This window comes from Fusarium musae, chromosome 9, assembly GCF_019915245.1.
Source record: "Fusarium musae strain F31 chromosome 9, whole genome shotgun sequence".
Classification (NCBI taxonomy): Eukaryota; Fungi; Ascomycota; class Sordariomycetes; order Hypocreales; family Nectriaceae; genus Fusarium; species Fusarium musae.
Window position 1 is genome coordinate 2,091,420 of NC_058395.1, and position 20,254 is coordinate 2,111,673.

Here is a 20,254-nt window from a genome sequence, read left to right on the forward strand (position 1 = left end):
CGTAGTCTCGACAACATCCTCGGTCCCAGATCTCCGGTCACCCGAGGAGCAACACAACACTCAGCCGCAACGATATAAAAGTAACTGTTCTTCCATTTACAAATTCCAGTATGAGACTTGGAACTTATTGAGTCTTTAACAATGCCTTCTAGAGGACCACTTATGAAATGGTACCGGTGTTGAGTAAATTTCATCGTTAGACGATCGAAGGTGGCAAACACTCAATACAAACCCTCGTGGCTTCTGTTTGAATCACTCGTCTGAGCACCCGATCCATGATTGGACATATGAGAACCTCGAAAGATGCCCCATGAGCTCACAGACAATTATCACTGTGGCTCACCTTGGGGTTTCAGCTTCTAGTCATGTTGTCCTGATTATCCTACTTCACATAAGGCAAGAGCAGCCGAAGTAAATCAAAGAAACTTTGCCACTTTGCGTATGAATCTGGTTTCAAGCATCCAAGCTCAATGTTCCGTCTCAAGTCTGTTCCCGTGATGCCGTTTGCCAGCTGTCGGTGGTCATCTGTAAGCACCGTTCAGAGCCTTACTGGAAGCGAGGCCGCCAGGATTTCAGGTCCAGACCGAGACACATGGTGTGAAAGGCTCAGTCCTGCTCCAAAAACATGTTTTGAAAATGAAATAGGAGATCGATTTTGCCTCCATGATCCAATGAATTGACTGATTGTGGCTTCTTGTGTTGGATTCTCGGAAGAAACATCTGAGCCGAGTAGCCAGCGAGCACCTCGGCCCTTGGTTATGCAAAGTTATTGCCAGTAAAGGGGTATCCGAAGTGATCTACGAGCTGCATCGTAACATGCAGTCCAAGCGAGTCCCAGACTCCCCCAGATCCCCAAACAAGACATTCGGGGGTTAGGTTAGTTCACTGCGCCAGCCGTGAAAGATAGCCAACCAAAACAAGATACAATCATTCTTCATGCTCAACGTCGTTTCATTAATGGCTTACGCCATCGGAAGCAGACTTCCTTCACGGTAACATCTCTAGTTTTTCTTCGGACCTTCACCGAGGAGCAGATCAGAATCATGATGGTGTAGTGAAAACTTGAGAGCCGAACAAGCCCGAGGAAGAACGATATCAAGTCTGTCATTTACGATATAGCTAGGCACTATGAAGCCATAGACTAGCAACGAACAAAAGGACAAGTTTAGCCGCGCAGGGCTTGCACTAATACAAGGCAACCATGATCCCAGCTGAAACTGGGGTAATGAGACGATAAACGTGGGGAAGTTTGAAGAGGAGGAGATTTGAGTCTGGACATCGATACCCGAAGTGGTGTGTAACTCACAGGACTCGGTCCTGATATGAGTCGGCAACAAGCCCCGGGGATGCCGGCGCAACGAGAAGACATTGCAATGGTCACTAAGCAAATTTTGCAAGCAGACTGAGATTACTGAGTGAGGAGAAATTCTCTGTGGTATTATCCCCGCTTCCGAATCTAGATTACTAGGCAGGCTAGGGTAGAGGCCGAGATTTCAAGTTTATTGGCTTGGCTAAGCCATACGGATAGCTCGGATTATGAGAGAAAGCCAAGAGTTGGAGTTTGCTATAGGGTATTGGTGATATGGCTCGATACCTTAAACACCACCGTGAGTGTCAAGCAAAGGTTGATACGAACCCAACAGGACGGAATGACATACTCACGTTGGTAATCTGCAGACACCACATGCCAAAAACGTGGGCATAGATAGCGCTGACGATTACGGGCGCATATGATGAACGATGCATAAGATCATCCTCGACGTTGAACCCCAACGAAACGGTGCAACAAGAACAAGCGACGTGGCTGTGATGATGCATGAAGGATGTACGCCATCCGGCTGTCCGAAGACGCAAACGTATCACAAACAGAACAAGTGAAAAAGGATCGAATACACTCTGCCAAGAACTCAACGCATGAGACGAAAAGCCCGTTGATAACGACGTCAAATAGCACGTGGTATGTGACGATGTGCGGAACAGCCAATGGCGAATAGTGCGGAATGATCTGATCTCGCAAAGCAAAGATAGCACCAAGAAAAAGTTTGAAGATGGAGGGGGGCTATGAAACGTGGTTATGCAGGCATCTCATCAGGGGAATGTTGACCAGTGATAGGTTGGGCAATTGGTGGTGTGAAGCAAAGAGATGGTGCCATACGCTCTCTCGTTCTTTGTATCTTGGAGGCAGTTGTGGGGAGTCATGGAGAGAAAAAAAGGCTGAAGAGTCAAGACTCAGGAAAAGTCAGATTTAGGCAAATGGCATGAGGAGAGGAAATGCCCCAATCCTAAAAAGGTCATGTTCTCCGGGTGGCAGTGGCAGATGCTGGGGTAAAGCCTGGGAGAGAGAGTTGAGAGTGCGGAGTAGTGGAGACGGAGGACAATACCGAAGGGGTGAGATTTTAAGACGACAAGAGAGAGGGAGCAGATGCTGAGAGATGAGATGTACTGTAGATTCATTCTGTCGGTACTTGAGTCATCTCAGGCCATGTATCCACAAACATGGCATCATATGAGAAAGTGGTGATTACAAGACAATGACAAAACAAGGTTCTCACTCATCCGTGGATATCTACCGAGTCCACTTCACTTAACTAGCTATTCCTTAGGATAAAGAACGGCGTGGAGGATCAGTGGAGAACTGCCATCAAGCTTATCTTTTACTTTAAGCTGCTTAAGTTATGAGGAGAGCCCAGTGCCATGTCCTAGCATGTGATGAGAAAAGAGATTGTGTGTCTGGTCTGCCTTGGAGGAGTCTCCGCTTACTGTCCACTCAACAAAAGCCAGAAGCGCGCATCCGGTATCTTAGCCGGGAAGCCCATATCATATCCCTGTAGGCACTAAGCAGGGGGTCACCATCCATCTCCTTTTGTCTGGTCCATGCTTTTTGGGGAACTCAATTCGTGTACGTAACGAGAGGTGTTGTTTTCTCCAAAGTTTAGGGGGGGATTGAGCGGTAAGAGGAGAGGAGAGGAGAGAGTGTGAGTAACTTGGAGAATGTTGCAGTCTTGTCGCTTTAGCCGAGGGTATTAATGTTCCGGACGTGCGGAGCTTGAGTGCACTAAGAGTCTCCAAATCGATGGAAGCATAGAATAGAAGCATCAGTCAGATCTGAGATAGCGCTAGGTATCGAGTATGTAAACAGAGAAGATGAGATTCAATCTGAAGCTGTCAAAATGCAACCCCGTTCTTTCCCGTACGAGCAGGCTTCCCCAGAATCTTCATCTTGCTTTTCCCCGGAATCTCTTCTTCAATCTCCATATTCTGCCCCGGATTTTCTACCTTAGATGGAGCCTAGCTCGGGAGTCGACCGGTCGATGGAGACGCGAAAGTGAGCTGTTGGATGCTGCCAGTGAGACAAAAGACAGCGGCCGAGGGCTCTGAAAACAGACGAGAGTGGCCCACTGGAGGGCGGAGGGCGGAGGCCCAGCGCGGTAATCAGCCCGGATCCTGTGAGCAGCCTAAAACAGTCGAGTTTTGGGTGGGTAATTCCCCCGCAAAATTGGTCCCCCCCAGCGTATCTGGGGTCGGGCATTCATTCGCACCAACCAACAGAGCCAGAAAAGGCCACTAAATAACATTAACATTAGCATTAACCTGTAACTTATGCTTCTTCCCACACGGAATTTCCCCTCTCGTATCAGCACTATCTTTCTCTCTCTCTCTCTCTCTCACACACACACACACTTCCATCTTCTTCCCCTCACCGATCTCACGCCGCGCGTATTTGCCATGTGGTGGCGTCCCAAGCGCATTTCACCTTTTGTCCCAGTCTCTTCCTCCTTCAAGACAAGATCATCCCTACAGACTCACACTAGGTCCAAAAGAGTGAGCTTCCATTGATCCGATATGAGCTACGGCTGTCAAGATAGCCGAAGCCGTTGAGGCAAGCCCCCGAGGGAGGTAGAGTGAAGCAATGCAGATGAGGCTCTTTTCTCCTCGAAGCCACGAGATCTGGTGAATCTGCTGGGCGTTTTCTAGGCACTTGACTTGGCAGATACGTGATGAAACCTCGTGCCTGACAAGATGAATGTACTACGCTGTGATGCTATGCTGATTTACTACTACGTACGTACGGCGTATGTTTGCCTTATCTTGGATGTTATAATGCATACACGTGGAAATATGCAGACTTGATGACTATGGCTCACGTAGTGGATGCCTTGCCATGTGTCTTGATGCATCCAATACTGCCTGCAACTGCACCATCAGGGCCCGTCGGGACGGACGGCAAATTATCATCTCACACATCTCGGACACAACGACAGCCTGCTTTTCTCGGGGTCCGTGGGTTACGCACGGTTACAGTACAAGGTGTCAGTGTTAGTGGGAGTGGTAGGTAGATTGCCATTCCAGTGAATGACATACGGTAGGGCCATCATGGTACGATGTTGTTAATGGAGATCGCCCACAAGACACAAGCAGTCTAGACAGGGCTGTTCATCAGATCACCAAACAAGAGATGGCAATGTTCTGTATCAGCATTGGCATATTCAAGTCCGACTGAGCAATACGCCATACCGTCGCATGCTCCCGAAAAAAAAAAATGGGAGCGGGGATTTGTCCCATTGCATTCTACGTCTGGCGGCGCAGTTCCCTCCCCGTAACTGTCGGGGTTGCAACATCTCTCCAGTACCGACTTGGCATACATGAGAAATCTGTGTCAAGCTTTTTTGTCACGCTTGGCTGATGGGCTTGGAAAATCTCTTGGGAACTATCACATTACACAAGATCGGCAGAGACCATATCTCTTGTTCACTTGGCGCTCATCGTACAATGAAACAATTCAGTGTTCACCCAACCAACCGGTCCATCCATGTAAGAAGAGGAAAAAGAGGCCACCCCGAGTATTCTCAGTCGAGACTCTCTCTGTCCTCATTGACTTCTCCTCTCCTCTTCCTTGGTCAGCAGGGCCTAGACAAAGTGTGGGCGTTCTTCCTTGGCATAACAATAGGTGCATGCATGTTTCTTTGGGGGTCCGGCGATTGGTCTCCGAGCGGGGGAAAAGACAAGACAGACAGACAGACAACATGGGGTAAAATACGTACAGTCCAGTACCAGTGTAAGCCATGATAACATGGGGTAACTGAAAAAAAAACAGGTGTGAGTGGAGTTTTCTCCCTTAAGTTTAGGTGTTGGTCGACCCCCTGTAAAGATTGGAGTTGGAGGTGTTGACCAGTCGCATCTGGGCCTTTTGAGATTGGGCAGCACACTCTAACACTCTATCTCTCTTGCACACCTTGTACTGTAGGCCACTCTAAAATAACCCTTGCTTAGTTGCCGTTCGTGCGGAAAGTGGATTTTATACGACGGAGGCTTTTTCGAAAATGGGACTGGGCTTGCTTGCTTACAAGGACCTATACCTTGCTTGACAGTCGCAGTGGCAGTTTCGTTGTATACACCCCGAGTATTGATCTGGGGTATCATGGACTGCCACTGTCTCTTCTCCTCTGTTGCTCTCTTATTCACTCTAGTATAAAGAGTGGGCTCTTCCCCAGACTATTTCCCCAGTTCTCGTTCTTGTTCTTCAGATCAGAAGCATCCTCTCTCATCTCCTTCCCTGAGGACAGACAAACAACTCTCACTTGATCCCTACCTATTCTCTTTCCATCATCCCAAGTCAAGAGAAGTCACAATGCTTCACCAACATGACAACAAGGTGACCTCTGGTCAGGTTGACAGCTCATCAACCGAAAAGGTCGACTATGAGAAGGCCGTTTCCTTCCACGAGGATGCCTCCCAGGAGGTCTTCGATGAGCCTGCCACCAAGCGCCTCCTCCGCAAGATGGACATCAAGCTTCTTCCCTTCCTGGCTCTTCTCTACCTCCTTTCTTTCCTCGACCGTACCAACATCGGTAATGCTAAGCTCGCTGGTCTCGAAGATGCCCTGGGCATGGACGGCAAGTGGGATTACAACGTGAGTACAACCTTGACTTTTACCAATCTGCCGGGAATATGCAAGGTACTAACACGCTTAGATTGCTGTCGCCGTCTTCTTTCCCTTCTACGTCGCAGCCGAGATCCCCTCCAACATGGCCATGAAGCGCTTCCGTCCCTCCATCTGGATTCCCAGCATCATGATCGCCTGGGCCATCGTCACAACTCTTATGGGTATCACCAAGAACTTTGGTGGTTTCCTCGCCACTCGCATGGCTCTCGGTCTCGCTGAGGGTGGTCTCTTCCCCGGTATCACTTACTACATCACTCTCTGGTATAAGCGACACGAGTGCGGTCTTCGCATGGCTGTTTTCTTCTCTGCTGCTACCGCTGCTGGTGCTTTCGGTGGTCTCTTTGCTCGCGGTGTCATGGAGATGAAAGGTCTTGGTGGTCTTGACGGCTGGGCTTGGATCTTCATCATCGAGGGTCTCATCACTTTCGTATTCGCTGTCATGGCTTTCTTTGTCATGCACGACTACCCCGACACTGCCAAGTTCCTCAACGACTCTGAGCGTAAGGAGGTTCTCCGACGTCTCGAGGAGGATCGATCTGTTCTCTCCGATGCCTTCAACATGAAGTTCGCCAAGGATGCTCTCAAGGACTGGAAGATCTGGGTTCACATGATGATCACCATCGGAATCTACACTCCTCTCTACTCCATCTCCATCTTCCTTCCCACCATCGTCAAGGGTCTCGGCTACACCAACGAGATGGCTCAGCTCATGTCTGTTCCTCCCTACGTCGTCGCCTGTCTCTTCACCATCGGCGGTGGTTTCGCTGCTGATAGACACGGCCAGCGTGGTATCTACATGATCTTCTTCTGTGTTGTCGCGTAAGTATTTCTCCAACCTGCCAAGATTCTAGAACGGGAGATCTTCCCGACTTGGCACATTCACAACAACTCATTTGCTAACATTTCTCTCAGCATCATTGGTTTCATCATCCTTGCTACTGTTGAATCCCACGGTGCCAAGTACTTCGCCGCTTTCCTCATCACCTGCGGTATTTACCCCAACGTTCCCCAAGGTGTCGCCTGGAACGGCAACAACATTGGTGGTTCTCTCAAGCGTGGTGTTGGCATTGCCATGCACGTCGGCTTCGTAAGTTTTATCCCAATGTCTCGGACATATTCAGCCACAGTTTCACTAACATGTCATTAACAGGGTAACCTTGGTGGTGCCGTCTCTGGCTTTGTCTACCGCAAGGATGATGCTCCCAACTACCGCTCCGGTCACTGGACTCTGGTCGCCACTACTACCATGAGCTGCATTCTCAGCATCTTCATGACTATCTACCTCCGACGCGAGAACGCCCGACGTGACCAGACCCACAAGGCTCCTCATGAGTACACCCGCGCTGAGAAGGAGATGGAGCAGGACTCTGGCGACAACGCCACCTTCTTCCGATACACCGTCTAAGCTGTGGATATTGGACGCGATGTCTTGCAGAACATCTTACAGGGCATTGCATGAGTTTGTATATGAGCGTTTGGTCTAGCGAAAAGGGATATTACGATTGGTCGGAGTAAAGGGAACTACTTTTGCATGGATATAAGACCTATACATTTTGACGCTTGTATAATGAAATGAACCTCTAATGATATGAGGTATTCCACACACAGCTACTGTCTCTCGCTCTCACCTGTGATCATTTGCCATTCTCACTCACCATTCACCTGTCAGGTGAAACAGTCAATAAGCCAACAGCCAACATCCCTGACCACCAACAAAATAAAAGACCTATCGGAAGCCAGAACACATGCTGCAGTGAGGATGCACAAGGCTCAAAACACGGCTGACAGTGGAGGATCTCACCGACCAAAATAGTCCGTAGACGCAGGGAAATCTACCGCAGGGGATCTTTTGCTCAGTCTAGGCCTGCACGGGCAGCAGGGATATTCACAGATGAAGATCTGCCGACCCCAGTCTCAGGAATGATGCCGCCTTATCCGTAAGGTAAATGTGAAGTAAGATTTTGGATAATCATGCAAGACACGTCGCAGGTTCTGGCCCTAACTTGATCAGTTGGGTACGCGTATTTCCATGTGAATTGTTCTCATTCCTTTTGATGATCGACCGGCTGCATCTCCACATATCATAAGCTTAACTTGAACGATAAACAACTCTACCGAGGCACGACAGAGACAATTTTATTCGTATTTCATGTGTGTTTTCATCTTTTCAGCTCACACAGTTATCCGTAGGGTCGTATTGCGCCAGCATCTCACTGCATGACGCTGTTTTCGTAACACATGTTGGTTTTATCCATGCTGTCGGAGGATCATTCCGGTGTCGATCATTTTAAGTATGGCGTTTGTCTTTTTTCTGCAGAATTATCGTAGTGGCTGATTCTATGGTATCCGGGTAATTTGCTTCTGTAACACAAGGGTTTCTAATCTTAACTGTGCCCTTTTCTACAGGGCAAACGGCCAACAGGCTTCAGATCCTTTATCCTCAAGTATTTCCAGGTGAGGGTAAACTCCCGAGAGTTAAAATATGCGCCTGGCGCTAACAGATCATGACTGCATTTAACCGGAGAGTTTGAGTTAGTAACGCCGATAACGACGGAATGTGGGATTTCCATAAGCGACGTCTCCAATTCTGACTGACTACCCCCAAATCACACCTTGAATCTCCAATTTATGGTGGTGATATCAGCGTCGAGTGTTCCACTTTTGCCGGTGCAAACATCGATACTCGGGGAGAGGTAATGAATGGCTGCAGTGTTGATAGGCACAACATGGCAATTATTTTACAGCCGCGATTCGCGATCGAAGCTTGTGCACAGTCACTTGCGCTCAGGCAAAGCTTGAGATCTGCAAGTGATCTCCAGGTCCACGGCATGGGTATCGCATGGCACTGAGTCACGAAGCGAAAACGAGAGGGCATGCAGAGAGATTAGACACAACATGGGCAAAATTACAGTATGTATTATGGCTAAATTGACTAATTATGTCGCACGAATGCACTAGAATGAATTAAATACCCAGCTTAGTTGGTGCAAGCAGCAGCGCCCTTGCTCGTCTTGGTAGCCCAGTTCGTCTGTGTCGACTTGACCACGGAAGTGGTAACCTTGGACACGGTGCTTCGCTCCGTGACCGTGCTGGAAGGCTGCAGGGTGGTCTTCACCGTAGCCCAGCTTGTGACAGTCTGCTGGTCCAGGGTGACAGTGGAAGTCTTCTTGACGGTGTTGGTCGAAGTAACCTTGACAGTTCCTGCGGCCAGAGTCTGAGTGAGAGTCTTGTAGACTGTCACTGTGCCTGCGGGGAGAGTGGTGGTCTTCTTCTCGGTCACGACAGATGTGGCGTCGACGACGACTGTAGTGGTAGCAGCCTTGAGAGTAGTAGTCTTGCCTGACTCCTTGGTGATGACCTCTGTGGTTGTAGAAGTTGATCCTGGAATGGTAACAGTGGCGAAACGCGTGGCGACAGATGTAGACACCTCCACGACAGTCACGGGCTTCAAGGTGCTTGTCTTTCCAACTGTCTTGGTGGTGATCAACTCTGTTGTAGTTGTGCTGCCGGGGACAGTGGCGGTAGAGGTCTTGACGTTGGTGGTGTAGGTTGAGACCACAGTGACAGTGACTGTTCGGAGAGCCTCGGCACGAGCCTCAAGGTTGATGGAGCCAAGGTCCAGATCACGGCGGGTCAGACCAGAAGAGAGATCGAATGAAGGGTTACCAAAGACAACAGCAGCTCTGGGCTTGAGAACTGCTGCGGCGCCGAGATCACGCTTGTCCTGGGTTGGGATACACTTGAGTGTTGTGGTCTTAGAGACAGTCTTGACTGAAGTCGTGACAACAGTAGACACAACCGTGGTGGCCTTCAGGGAAGTGGTAGTAGTACCGCCAGTGCCAACAGTGGTAGTAGTGGTGCTCTTGACTGTGACAGCCTTAGGGCTTGAGGTCCTGGTAGCAAAGTCCGTTGTAAACTCGGTCTCTTTCTGAGTCACTGACTTGGGAGTAACTGTGACTGCAGTAGTAGATACGGTCGTAGTGACAGCCTTGGCAGAAGTTGTGATCCAAGAAGTGACAGTCGCGGCAACCACGTTGGTAGAAGTCTTGGTAACGTCAGCAGGAGTGACAGTCATGCCAACATCCACAACGTCAGTCGACTTGACTGTAATAACGCTGTCGCCTTGAGTGATCTGCTGAGTCTGAGTGGTTGTGCTTTTCTCAGTGTTGGTCTTGGTGGTAGGATCAGGTGTGATAGTGGTTCCAACATCAAGAGTAGAAGTAGACTTCTCTGTAACAATCACATCGGCTCCGGTGGTGGTGACCAAAGCTGTCTGAGATGTTGTCACAGTTTGGGTGGTGTAAACAGTTGTGGAGCTGTAGGTCTGAGTAGCAGCAATGCCCGCATCAAAAGGTGTCGCGTCAACGAGGGTCATGTTGATCCAGGCCGTAGAAGTGAAGAAAGTGCCCAACTCAAACTGTGCAACGTCCTCGCCAGAGAGCTGCTTGGCGAAAGAAGCACGCTGGCTAGTGGAAGATCCAGGACCAGAGTTGTCGAACTCTCCAAAGATGACATTGGCTGTTCGGGGATCAGCCTTGGTCCAAGCTTGCCAACCTGCAGCAGCGATACAAGAATCCAACTCAGACTCGATGTAGGCAACGCGAGCATATTGATCCCAAGGTCGACCGAGGTAGATATTGGAGTAAGAAGCGCCACCAGCAGGAGAGACTGTGCACTGATCGAAAACAAAGCCCCAAGAAGGTCCAGTGTTGGTACCCTTCTTGTTCGCAGTCAAGGCGATGCCATCTCTGTTGGGAGCAATGGTAGACTTGAGGAAGTATCCAGCTCCAGATCCCCAAATCATATCGATGTTTCCTGTGAATAAAGAGTTGTATGCGAAAAGATTACCGTTAATGAGCAGAGCATCCTGGTTACCATAGACTTGGCAGCCATAGAGCGAGGCGAACTTGCTGCTCTTGACTGCGAAACCAAGACTGGCGTAGCTGTATGTCTGTTAGTGTATGTCGAGTTCCTATGGGTGATTGAGACTTACTTGGCGGTAGTGCCGAAGGTGTTAGCAAAGTTGATGTTGACAGCCTGGAAGTAGTTACCAGTGGCGTAAAAGGTAGCCGAGTCAGAGTTGGATGCTTCAGCCTGTGTGTCAATACCCTTGTCGTAGGTGATAGTGACTTGGTTCTTGGAGTTATCCTCAGGAGACTCAGAGTAACCGATGAAGAATGTGGTTCCAGGTCGGCTGAGGACGATCTGCTCCTTGTATGTGCCGGGATAGATGAAGACAGTGGGGGTGACCTTGGTGGAAAGGGGCAGAGCATCGATGGCAGCCTGGATAGTGTCATAAGTCGTGACTCCATCGATAGGGTCCTTGGAGACAATGTAAGCACCAGCAGGAGGAGTCTTTCCACTGTAGGGACCAGTGGGAACCGGAGTGGGTGTGACAGTGCTAGGCTGAGGCGTTGTAATGGTGTCCCAGTAGGTCATGTCAATCCAGTCAGTGCTGTCCATGACAGACTCGAGAGAGTAGGTATCCGATGTCAGAAGTGTAGCAAAGCCAAAGGCCTCTCGGGCTGCCGTGTTCTGCTCCCAGCTTCCGGGACCCTCGTTGTTGTACTCAGCAAAAGTGATATGATCAGTGCGAGGGTCGGTTGTAGACCAGATCTTCCAACCAGCTGGCTGAATGATGCTATCCAAGTAACTGTTCTTGATGACCACGAGAGCGTATGCGCTGTAAGGTCGGCCAAGATAGACCTGTCCCTGGAGATCCACAGTAGCTGAAGCAGCTTCAGTGAAAAGACACTGGTCAAAGATGTAACCTCCGATCGCGCTCGCGCTGCTACGGCTCTGTGCTGTGATGGCTGACTTTGCACGCTTGGCAGCCAGAGTACAGCCCTTGAAGTAGGCTTTGCTGTATCCCCAGATGAAATCAATCGCTCCTTCTATGTACGAGCTTTCGTAGTATTGGTAACCATTTGTCGCGCCGTTAAGAAGAGTGTCCTGCCAGCCAATGAAGGAGCAGCCATAGAAGCCGATGTCGTTTCCGTAGATACTGGCAGCGAGAGTGACATAGCTGGGTGTCGCTCCATCCAAGTTGTCAGAATTGACGAACTTGACGTTGTAGAAAGCGATCTTGGTGCTGGCTGTCGCGATAGTAGCTGTATCTGCGTTGCTGCGACCGGCGGGGATAGTACCAGCAACCGAGAGACCCTTGGCTTGAGTGATGGTAACCTGGTTGCTAGCGTAGGTCTTTCCAGGGTCGCTCTCAGTGTAACCAATAATGGTGACAGGTCCCGGTCGGTTGATAGCAGGCACCTGCTCCTCATATGTTCCGGCATAGATGAAGATGGTCTGAGGAGTCGAGTCCTTGGGGAGACTGTTCAGAGCATCGGTGAGAGTGGAGTAAGAGCCTGATTTTTCTCCGCCAACAGAGACAGTGACAGCACCATTGGGAGGGGTGGTACCATCAGAAGGATGGACTGGCCAGGTGTCGGTCTCAGGATCGGTGGCTACGTCAGAGCCATCGATGGAGTAGCTAGGGGCAAGGTTGTATGCCTTCATGTCAAGCCAGCTGGTACTTCCAATGAACGAACCAAGGGAGTATGCAGCAGCCTGTGACTCGGTGAGCTTTGTGGCGAAGCTGGCTCTAGACGAAGTCCAGTTGCCGGGGCCAGTGTTGTTGAACTCTCCGAAAAGCACGTTCTGGAAAGGATATTGTTAGCAAGCCGTATGGTAAATTTAGAAGAGTATCCCCTAAAGTCCCCTAAAGTCCTCTAAGCTGCTCTAAACTCTTACTTACCGATGTCTGGGGGTTGCTTGAAGACCAGGTGGCCCAACCCTGTGGAGAAATGTGCTTGTCGAGGAATGAATTCATGTAAACCACAAGGGCATACTGAGACCAAGGCCGGCCGAGCGACGTTGTTCCGAAATTAGATCCGTAACTATCAGTATATGTGACCTTGCACTTATCGAACACGAAGCCGCCAGCCCAAGAAGAGCTCTTGCGGTTGTTGGCGGTGATGTAGGCATTGGCGGTGTTGGACGCAATATAGCACCCATGGAAGAAAGCCTTGCTGTAACCCCAGATAAAATCCACGGAGCCAGCGATATATGAGTTGGAGAAGACCTGAATACCCTGGTTGACAAGAAGGGTATCCTGGAAGCCGTCGAAAGCACATCCATACGCCGCCATGTTTCCAAAGAAGTCAGCAGCGAGAGCAGCCGTGTCGCTCGTCTGAGGATAAGTGTTGGTGAAGTTGAGATTGTACAGCGAGAGACCAGAAGAGGCTGAAGTGGTCTTCCAGAAGAGAACGGGAGTCTCTTCGTTGCGGGATGCACCAGTCGAGTAGCCCAGCTTGAACCAGATGAGGACCTCGTTCTGTGTGAAATCATTTTCGAAGCTTGTCTCACCACGAATAGTAACATGACCGCTAGAGCGAGTGAGAGTAAGCTGCTCGTTGTATGAACCGGCCTTGACGAAGATGGTGTAGTCGTCACCGTCGTCGGGAATGGCAGCGAGGGCAGAGGCAACAGTCTCGTACTCATTTCCAGTGGGAGAGGGAGCAACAGTCAAGGTAGCACCGACAGCAGTAGCACTTGTAGTGCTAGAAGCTGTAGTCGCAGCTGAAGTGGTTGTGGTGGTAGCATCTTTGCCGTACACAGAGTCAGGCCATCCCTGGAAGGGTGCAATGGCAGCCTTATCAATCCAAGAATCGCTACCCAAGATACCGGCAGCGCTGAAAGAAGAAGTATCGCTGGCTATTGTTGCAGCAGACACACGAGCAGAAGAGTCCCAGCCAGGACCAGTGTTGTTACCCTCAGTGAAGCTACCGGTGAAAGTGCTGGGAGAAGCAATCTTCCATCCAGCGCCTGCGATATGCCCATCGAGGAACGAGTTGACAAAAGCGACGTTGGAGTTGGTGTTGTAATCACGGCCAAGATATGTGCTTCCCTCAGGAACAGAGCTTGACTCAGGGACGACGGCGCAGAGGTCGCACACGAGCCTTGAGCCGCCGTATTGGCCCTGGTATTTGTAGGCGGCGATAGATTGTCCAGTGGTAGATCCCCGAGAAACAATGAGAGAGTTATAGATATAACCAGCGCCTTGTCCCCAGATGAAATCAGTGGTTCCTGAGATCTTTGAGTGACTGAAGAAAAAATTGCCGTAGTCTAGGTACAGAGTTCCCTGAGACGAGTCAATATCGCAGCCATAGAAGGCAACCTTTGTTCCTTTGGCATACACAGCGAGAGCGATGTTGTTGGTCGTGGGATCGAAAGAGTTCTCAAAGTTGATGTTGTAGAAAGACACAAGCTTGGCTTCGTACTTGCTGGCAGAGAATGTCGCAGTACCCAATGAACCACCACTGCTTGACAAGACAGCGTTTCTGGCAGTGATGGTGACCTTGTTATTCTTAGGCGAAGAACCGTCAGTTGTCTCACCACGGAAGACAGTAGCACCAACACGGACGACTGAGACTTGTCCTTGGTAGGTTCCAGCAAGAATGTAGACGTATTGGGTGGTGTCATCAGCAGGAAGGGCTGCGACTGCGGAAGCGACAGTATCGTAAGAAGCACAAGGGTTGCTCTTGGGACCGACGACGAGAGCTGTGCTGGGAACAGAAGAAGGCAGCGAGCAAGATGATGTTGTAGGTGCGGCGGAAGTAGATTCCTCTGTGGTGCTTGTTGCAGATATGGCCTTGGACAGGGCATCAGAGGTAGTTGTCGCAGGATCAGCGGCTTTTGTCAGCGACTCAGAAGTAGTCTTCTTCGAATCGGAGGTAGTAGTTGCTGATTCGGACGTCGCAGAGGAAGAATCCGAAGTCGTATGGGCAGCCGAAGTAGTAGTCTCAACATCCTGCTTGAAGTCCTTGGCGTTGCTGGCCTGAATAGCACTCAAAACACCCTGATCAATCCAATCGAGGGAAGAAACCGCGACGCTATAGTAGGCACTCTTGAAAAGGGCGGAGATCTCGTAAGGAGAAAGGTCCTTGGGGTCTGTGACCAGAGTCACATAATTCGAGCGATCAGCCACATGGTTGGAGTAGCTACCATCTCCAGTAGTGCCGAACTCGATATAGCTGTTCAGCTTAGACTGAGTCTTTGCATCGACATAGACACCAGTAGCAGCGACAAAGCTTCCAATGCTCGTATCACGGAAGACAGCGACGGAGCCATCACCGTTGCCCGCGGCAAGGAAGACACGGGTATTGGTTGATCCACTCTTCTGGCTGATATCACAGGTATCGAAGACGACAGTCGAGTTGTAGAGCGTGCTTCCAGAGAGAGCGCCCTTGTTGTAGACAATGATACCGTTGCTGTTGGTAGCTGTGACCGTGGTTCCGTATAGGTAGAGTGAAGGATAGTTGTAGAGGACCTTGTCAGCGGCCTCAATGTACGAGTTGGCGACGATGGCAGAGGCATAAGAGCCAGTGATGGCAGCGATACCGGCAGCATAGAACTGACAGTTGTAGAAGGCATTCTTGCTGCCCCTAAGGAAGACAGCACCACCTGAACCTCCAGCCTGACTATTGGAGAACTTGATGTTCTTCCACGTGATACCAGCAGCACTCGCCGTTGAGAAAGACAGTGCAGGGTTGGCGTTTGGAGGGTTGGCCTTTCCACCGTTGTCGATGACAACTAGGGGAGGAGAGGATACATCGCGCTTGTTGGAGACCTCACCGACGATGGTGACGGTGGGTGTAGCCTGGATAACGACGTTTTCGGTGTAAGTGCCTGCAAGAACAGTCACAGTTGGGTAACCACTTGTCTGGGCTGCCTTGATAGCATCGTTAATGGCAGTGTAGTCGCCGCTTCCGTCAGCGGCAACCGTGAGTACTAGAGGCGAGTCAGTTGTTGTTGAAACCACGCTCTCTGATGTTTGTTGTGAAGAAGTGAAAGAAGAAGGAAATTCGGTGGTCAAAGAGTGTGATGCCTCGGAAGTTTGAGTTCCAGACGATGTGAGAGTCTCGCTCGTCTCAGAGGTCAAGGTGGCGCTCGACTCAAATGAATCGGTCAAGGTAGTAGAGGCGTCGCTGGTGGCAGAGCCAGAAGTCGTATCTGAGCCAGCGCCTGATTCAGAAGACGATGCGACATTGTCAGAGACTGAGGTCTCGCCTGTTGTGGTGGTTCCAGGAGCGATGTCCGAAGTTGCGCTTGAATCGATTGAAGTGGCCAGGGTTGTATCAACGTTTCTGGTGACAGAGCCACTTGTAAAACCTGAGCCAGCGCTTGGCTCTAGAGATGAAATCGAGGCAGAGCCAGTAGTCGTGTGGGAAGCAGCACTTGGATCAACTGATGAGGCTGAAACAGTATCGGTGGTAGTTGGGTTCACAGTCGTCAGGCCGGTAGTCGTGCTGTCGGAAGCGACTGTGGCTGACTTGGCGCCAATTGCATCTGTCGAAGCTGTATCGGCATCGGATAGTGAAGATGTTGAAGCATCATGTGCTGCCACTTCAGTTGATGAAGAGTGGTTGTCGCCGTCGGCAGAAGTTACCGATGTCTCTGAAGCAAGTCCTGATGAGGTGCCAGAAGTGAGTGTAACCTCAATGGTTGATGAAGTCTCAGACAACGAGACACTTCCAATGGTAGAGGTAGTCTCTGGCTTAGATGCATCAGATGTCCCAGAGGATGTCTCGTAGGGAGCCGTGGTAGAGGAGGTTCCACTCGCAGTCAAGATCGGAGCTCCAACACCAATACCACCCTGGGGCTGTCTTGGCTTGCATGCCGACGACCTCTTAACAAGCGGATTGACTCGGGGAGTGGACGACGAAGAACCGCCGGGGGCAACGGGAACAGCGCCGTTCAAAGGAGTGTCATGAAGGGAAGCAAAACGAGTGGAATGGCTGGAGGAAGAATCAACGAAAGCAGGGACAACAGAACCTTCTTTTGCAAGACTGCTCCCACAGACGAGCGGGAGCAGTAGCCAGGCAGACAATTTGGCCATGTTGAGCCGTGATTCAACGCAACAGCACGAAAGGTTGCGGACGCGGGGGAGGGACAAAAGTACGTGGTCAGACCTTGTATTCTACAGGGGCTACATTCACTGATATAACATCCCGTCTCTTATCTGATACCAGCCCCAGAGGCCACCAGCTTCTCGGTTACGAAAAATGCTATGAGTTTCGCCCAGTCTAGAAGTACTCGGCTCGCCCGTCAGACTAAGTAGTCTTGGCAAGGCAAAGCCTTCATACCGAGTGACAGAAATATTTAGAAGAGTTTGGGATGGCTTATGATGAGCTTAGTAGGCTCTTTGACCAGTTTATTATGGCTCCTAGTCTAGAGTCTTACGACACCATGAGGATAGTGCCGGCCTACAAGCAGCTGAACATGGCATTTAAGAAACTATCGATTTCGTCCAAAGGCTAGACAACAAAAGATGCAAACCGGTCGAATGAAATGTTCGATTCAGTCCAGGGGACTCGGCCGTGACGGAAGATAGCGCCGGAAGAATCATTTGGAGACGGTGAAATATACCCGTTTGGGAATAGAGGCAGCGTGTAGTGGGACGACCCTAGATTTCATCTCGTCTGTCAGCTGAACGGTAGGTCTGGGCCTGGACTAGAGACCAATGAGAGGGTATTAGTGACGACGTGCTAGAGTAACCAGGCTGCCGGGAGTTTGGACCGTTGCCAAGATGGTTTTTCTAGTGGGACGAGGACGATGTCACAATAAGGTTCCCAACGGCCGAACCCCTTTTTTATGTCTGAGTTTAAACAGTGTTTCATAAACATCAGCTGAAATCTGAGTTTAATGATTTATAGTTCGAGAGTGGTCAAATTGCCAGCAAACTCTCCGCAAACTCAAAGTGTCACGATCCCGATCTCACAATCCCATCACGATTCATAGAGTTCGAGGCCAGCACCACGTCAGCCCATCGTCATTTTCAAAATTACAGGGGTAGGCCATGAAGCAGATTCACTATCGAATTTCCCAGCCACGAACGGAGAAGGCCCCGAAACGATTTCCCAATCTGAGTGTTCTAAAGTCGATTCTGAAGCTAGTCGGCGGGTAGAAAGCTTATATCAGGAATAGTCTCACCATTCGCGACCGCCACCGCCACGAGCTAATGATTCTGACAGAAGCGACACGTGGACCGAACACTGCGCTTATCGGTGTTTCCATGCGAGTGGGACGGGAGTCTTAGATCTAGTGCAGCGGATACCCCTGACTTGGATTCAGCTTGAGTCAGTCATGTGCGCCTCTTCGCCTTTTTTTAGTTACTTTCCTGTGAGAGAAGATTGCTTCACTTTGAGTTAGCCGAGGTTGTTGCCGATAGATCTCGACTTTTTCTTCCAAGGCCGCGTAGTCTTTATCGATCTAGAGTGAATGTTCCAGACCCTTTCCTGCTAGGCAGTCGAAACTCTTATGTGCAAACTCCAGCAAATAGTGTTTAGTAAAAACCTGAACCTGGTAAATCTCAATTATCAATAGATTCTTTTGTGAGACCAAACAGGTCCGCGATCGGAGGCAACTCTTTCTATGCTAAAATGGACCTAGGCATGACCGTAACTAGACTTGATCCCACTACCCTAGATAGGATAGATGTAGAACTTGTTCTCCAAGTCCGTGAGGTCCAACAGAGCAATCTCGACCTTTCTTCGAACAATCTGACCATTCTCATCCAACTGCTCAACCTCGCCAAACTCATGTGCGAGCCTCTCCTCTTCACTCAAGCTAGCCGCCCACTCCATACGCTCCTTATTCCTCTTCTTAAGAAGGAACTGAATGACGAACAAAATCGCCGGAGTTCCCACCCAGCTGATAAGAATCATTGAGATCCAAGCACCATAATACCTGGGTGCATCCTTGGGAACCCATATTTGCGGTGAAATCAAGTTTGCAACACTATAGCCAACCATGAACATGACGTTGCGGGTAAGCTTCTTGGTGTAGCCAGCAGCACTCGATGTTGCCCAGCCTAGGGCTATGATGTAAGTGTTTCCATAGGTATGGCCTGCGAGGAGGAGGCATGCAAGCATTCCGAGTTTCTCGTTCCAGTTGATGGCGACCATTCCAATACCACCGGCAACAGCAGGTATACACCAGACAAGGCCGTGAAGAGCGAGATTGGAAGGCCACCACTTTAGTGCAAAGGTTCCAGCAAGACAAACCGCGACTCCAAAGCCACCTCCAGCTGCCGCAACAAGGGTTGAACCCAGAGCATCGACACCGAGAGCTGTGGTGATGAGATTCTGTTGACCGTATGTTAAGTTGTTGGACATCATAAGGGTAAAAGCCTGGAGAGAAAACAGCCACGAAACTGGATCCCGAAGTGTTTCCTGAAATTGAGCCTTCTTGAACTGCTTCTGTTCGATGGAACTCTGACTCGACTCGTGCACCCTCTTGATGGAGTGAACCTTTTCTTCCAGCGTCAAGAACCTGGCCTCAGCGGGGTTGCTTGGGTAGAAGAACCAAACAAACACAGACAACACAACAGAAAGGCCTCCAGTAACAATCATAAAAAGCTTCCAGGGGAGAACTGCGCTATGACTCCAGAGAAGACCGTAGGAGATGAAAGCAGCGCAGACTGGTGCCAAAGCTGCTGTGACCCAGAGGAAAGGCTGAAGGAATGATTGTTCGTGGCGGTTGAAGAACATGCCGATTGTCATCTCCATTGCTGGCACGACTACTGATTCTGTAGCACCGAGAGCGATTCGAAGAACGACAAGGCCTGCGTATTTGGTTGCAACGCAGTGAAGAAGGATAGTAGCTCCCCACATGAAGACTAATCCAGCAACGAATTTACCAAAGGGGAGCCGCTGCATGAGATAGTGGCCAGGCCATTGTGCAGCAAGGTATCCTAAGATAGCATGAGAAAGGTTCTGGCTTGAAGAGGTGATAGAGTGGCTGAAACATACCGACATAGAAGAATGTTCCCAGATTGTTGTATTGTGCTTTGTTGATACCCGTTTCCTCGAAAAGGCCGAGAATAGCAGCATATCCGAGAGTTGATTTGTCAATCTGTAGATGTCAGTAAATCCATGGCAACAGATGCTGGCGAACATACGAATAGAAGCAAATTGATCGCTGACAAGAGTCCCATCACGTGCCAGTAGAGTTTTCTTCGCAGCTTCTTCTCCTTCTCGGGAGTCAGAGGTCCAAACTGATCACCGTGCTCCTCAACGAGGCGAAGCGTAACATCAGCATACTTCTCAGAAACAATAGCAGTCTCTCCCTCTTTCTCCCGGCTTTGAACCCTAGAAAGGTCCTTTGAATCTTCTGTGACACCCATATCAAATCTACAGATGCAAAGATAAAGAATTGGAATGAAGAGCGGATACAGCCGAGTGATCTACATGCGGGAATTGCTTCGCTTTATCTTGGACGATTATCAGATATGAGACCACTATCAAATCACAT

At 49.9% G+C, this 20,254-nt stretch overlaps 3 protein-coding genes across 3 annotated transcripts; 1 reads left to right on the forward strand and 2 right to left on the reverse strand.

Annotated features, from left to right (window-relative positions):
* Nucleotides 1-5,629: 5,629 nt before the first annotated feature.
* J7337_011902 (uncharacterized protein) lies at nt 5,630-7,349 on the forward strand (the record flags this gene model as incomplete). The annotated part of the gene is made up of 4 exons (XM_044829435.1): nt 5,630-5,911; nt 5,973-6,763; nt 6,857-7,031; nt 7,095-7,349. The coding sequence occupies 4 exons, from the start codon at nt 5,630-5,632 to the stop codon at nt 7,347-7,349; spliced, it is 1,503 nt and encodes a 500-aa protein (XP_044676110.1).
* A 1,572-nt stretch (nt 7,350-8,921) lies between these two features.
* On the reverse strand, nt 8,922-16,838 carry J7337_011903 (uncharacterized protein; the record flags this gene model as incomplete). Its single annotated transcript, XM_044829436.1, has 3 exons — nt 8,922-10,887; nt 10,938-12,598; nt 12,696-16,838. The coding sequence occupies 3 exons, from the start codon at nt 16,836-16,838 to the stop codon at nt 8,922-8,924; spliced, it is 7,770 nt and encodes a 2,589-aa protein (XP_044676111.1).
* A 1,585-nt stretch (nt 16,839-18,423) lies between these two features.
* J7337_011904 (uncharacterized protein) lies at nt 18,424-20,126 on the reverse strand (the record flags this gene model as incomplete). Its single annotated transcript, XM_044829437.1, has 3 exons — nt 18,424-19,694; nt 19,753-19,855; nt 19,902-20,126. 3 exons carry the CDS (start codon nt 20,124-20,126, stop codon nt 18,424-18,426), a joined length of 1,599 nt encoding a protein of 532 aa, XP_044676112.1.
* Nucleotides 20,127-20,254: the final 128 nt, after the last annotated feature.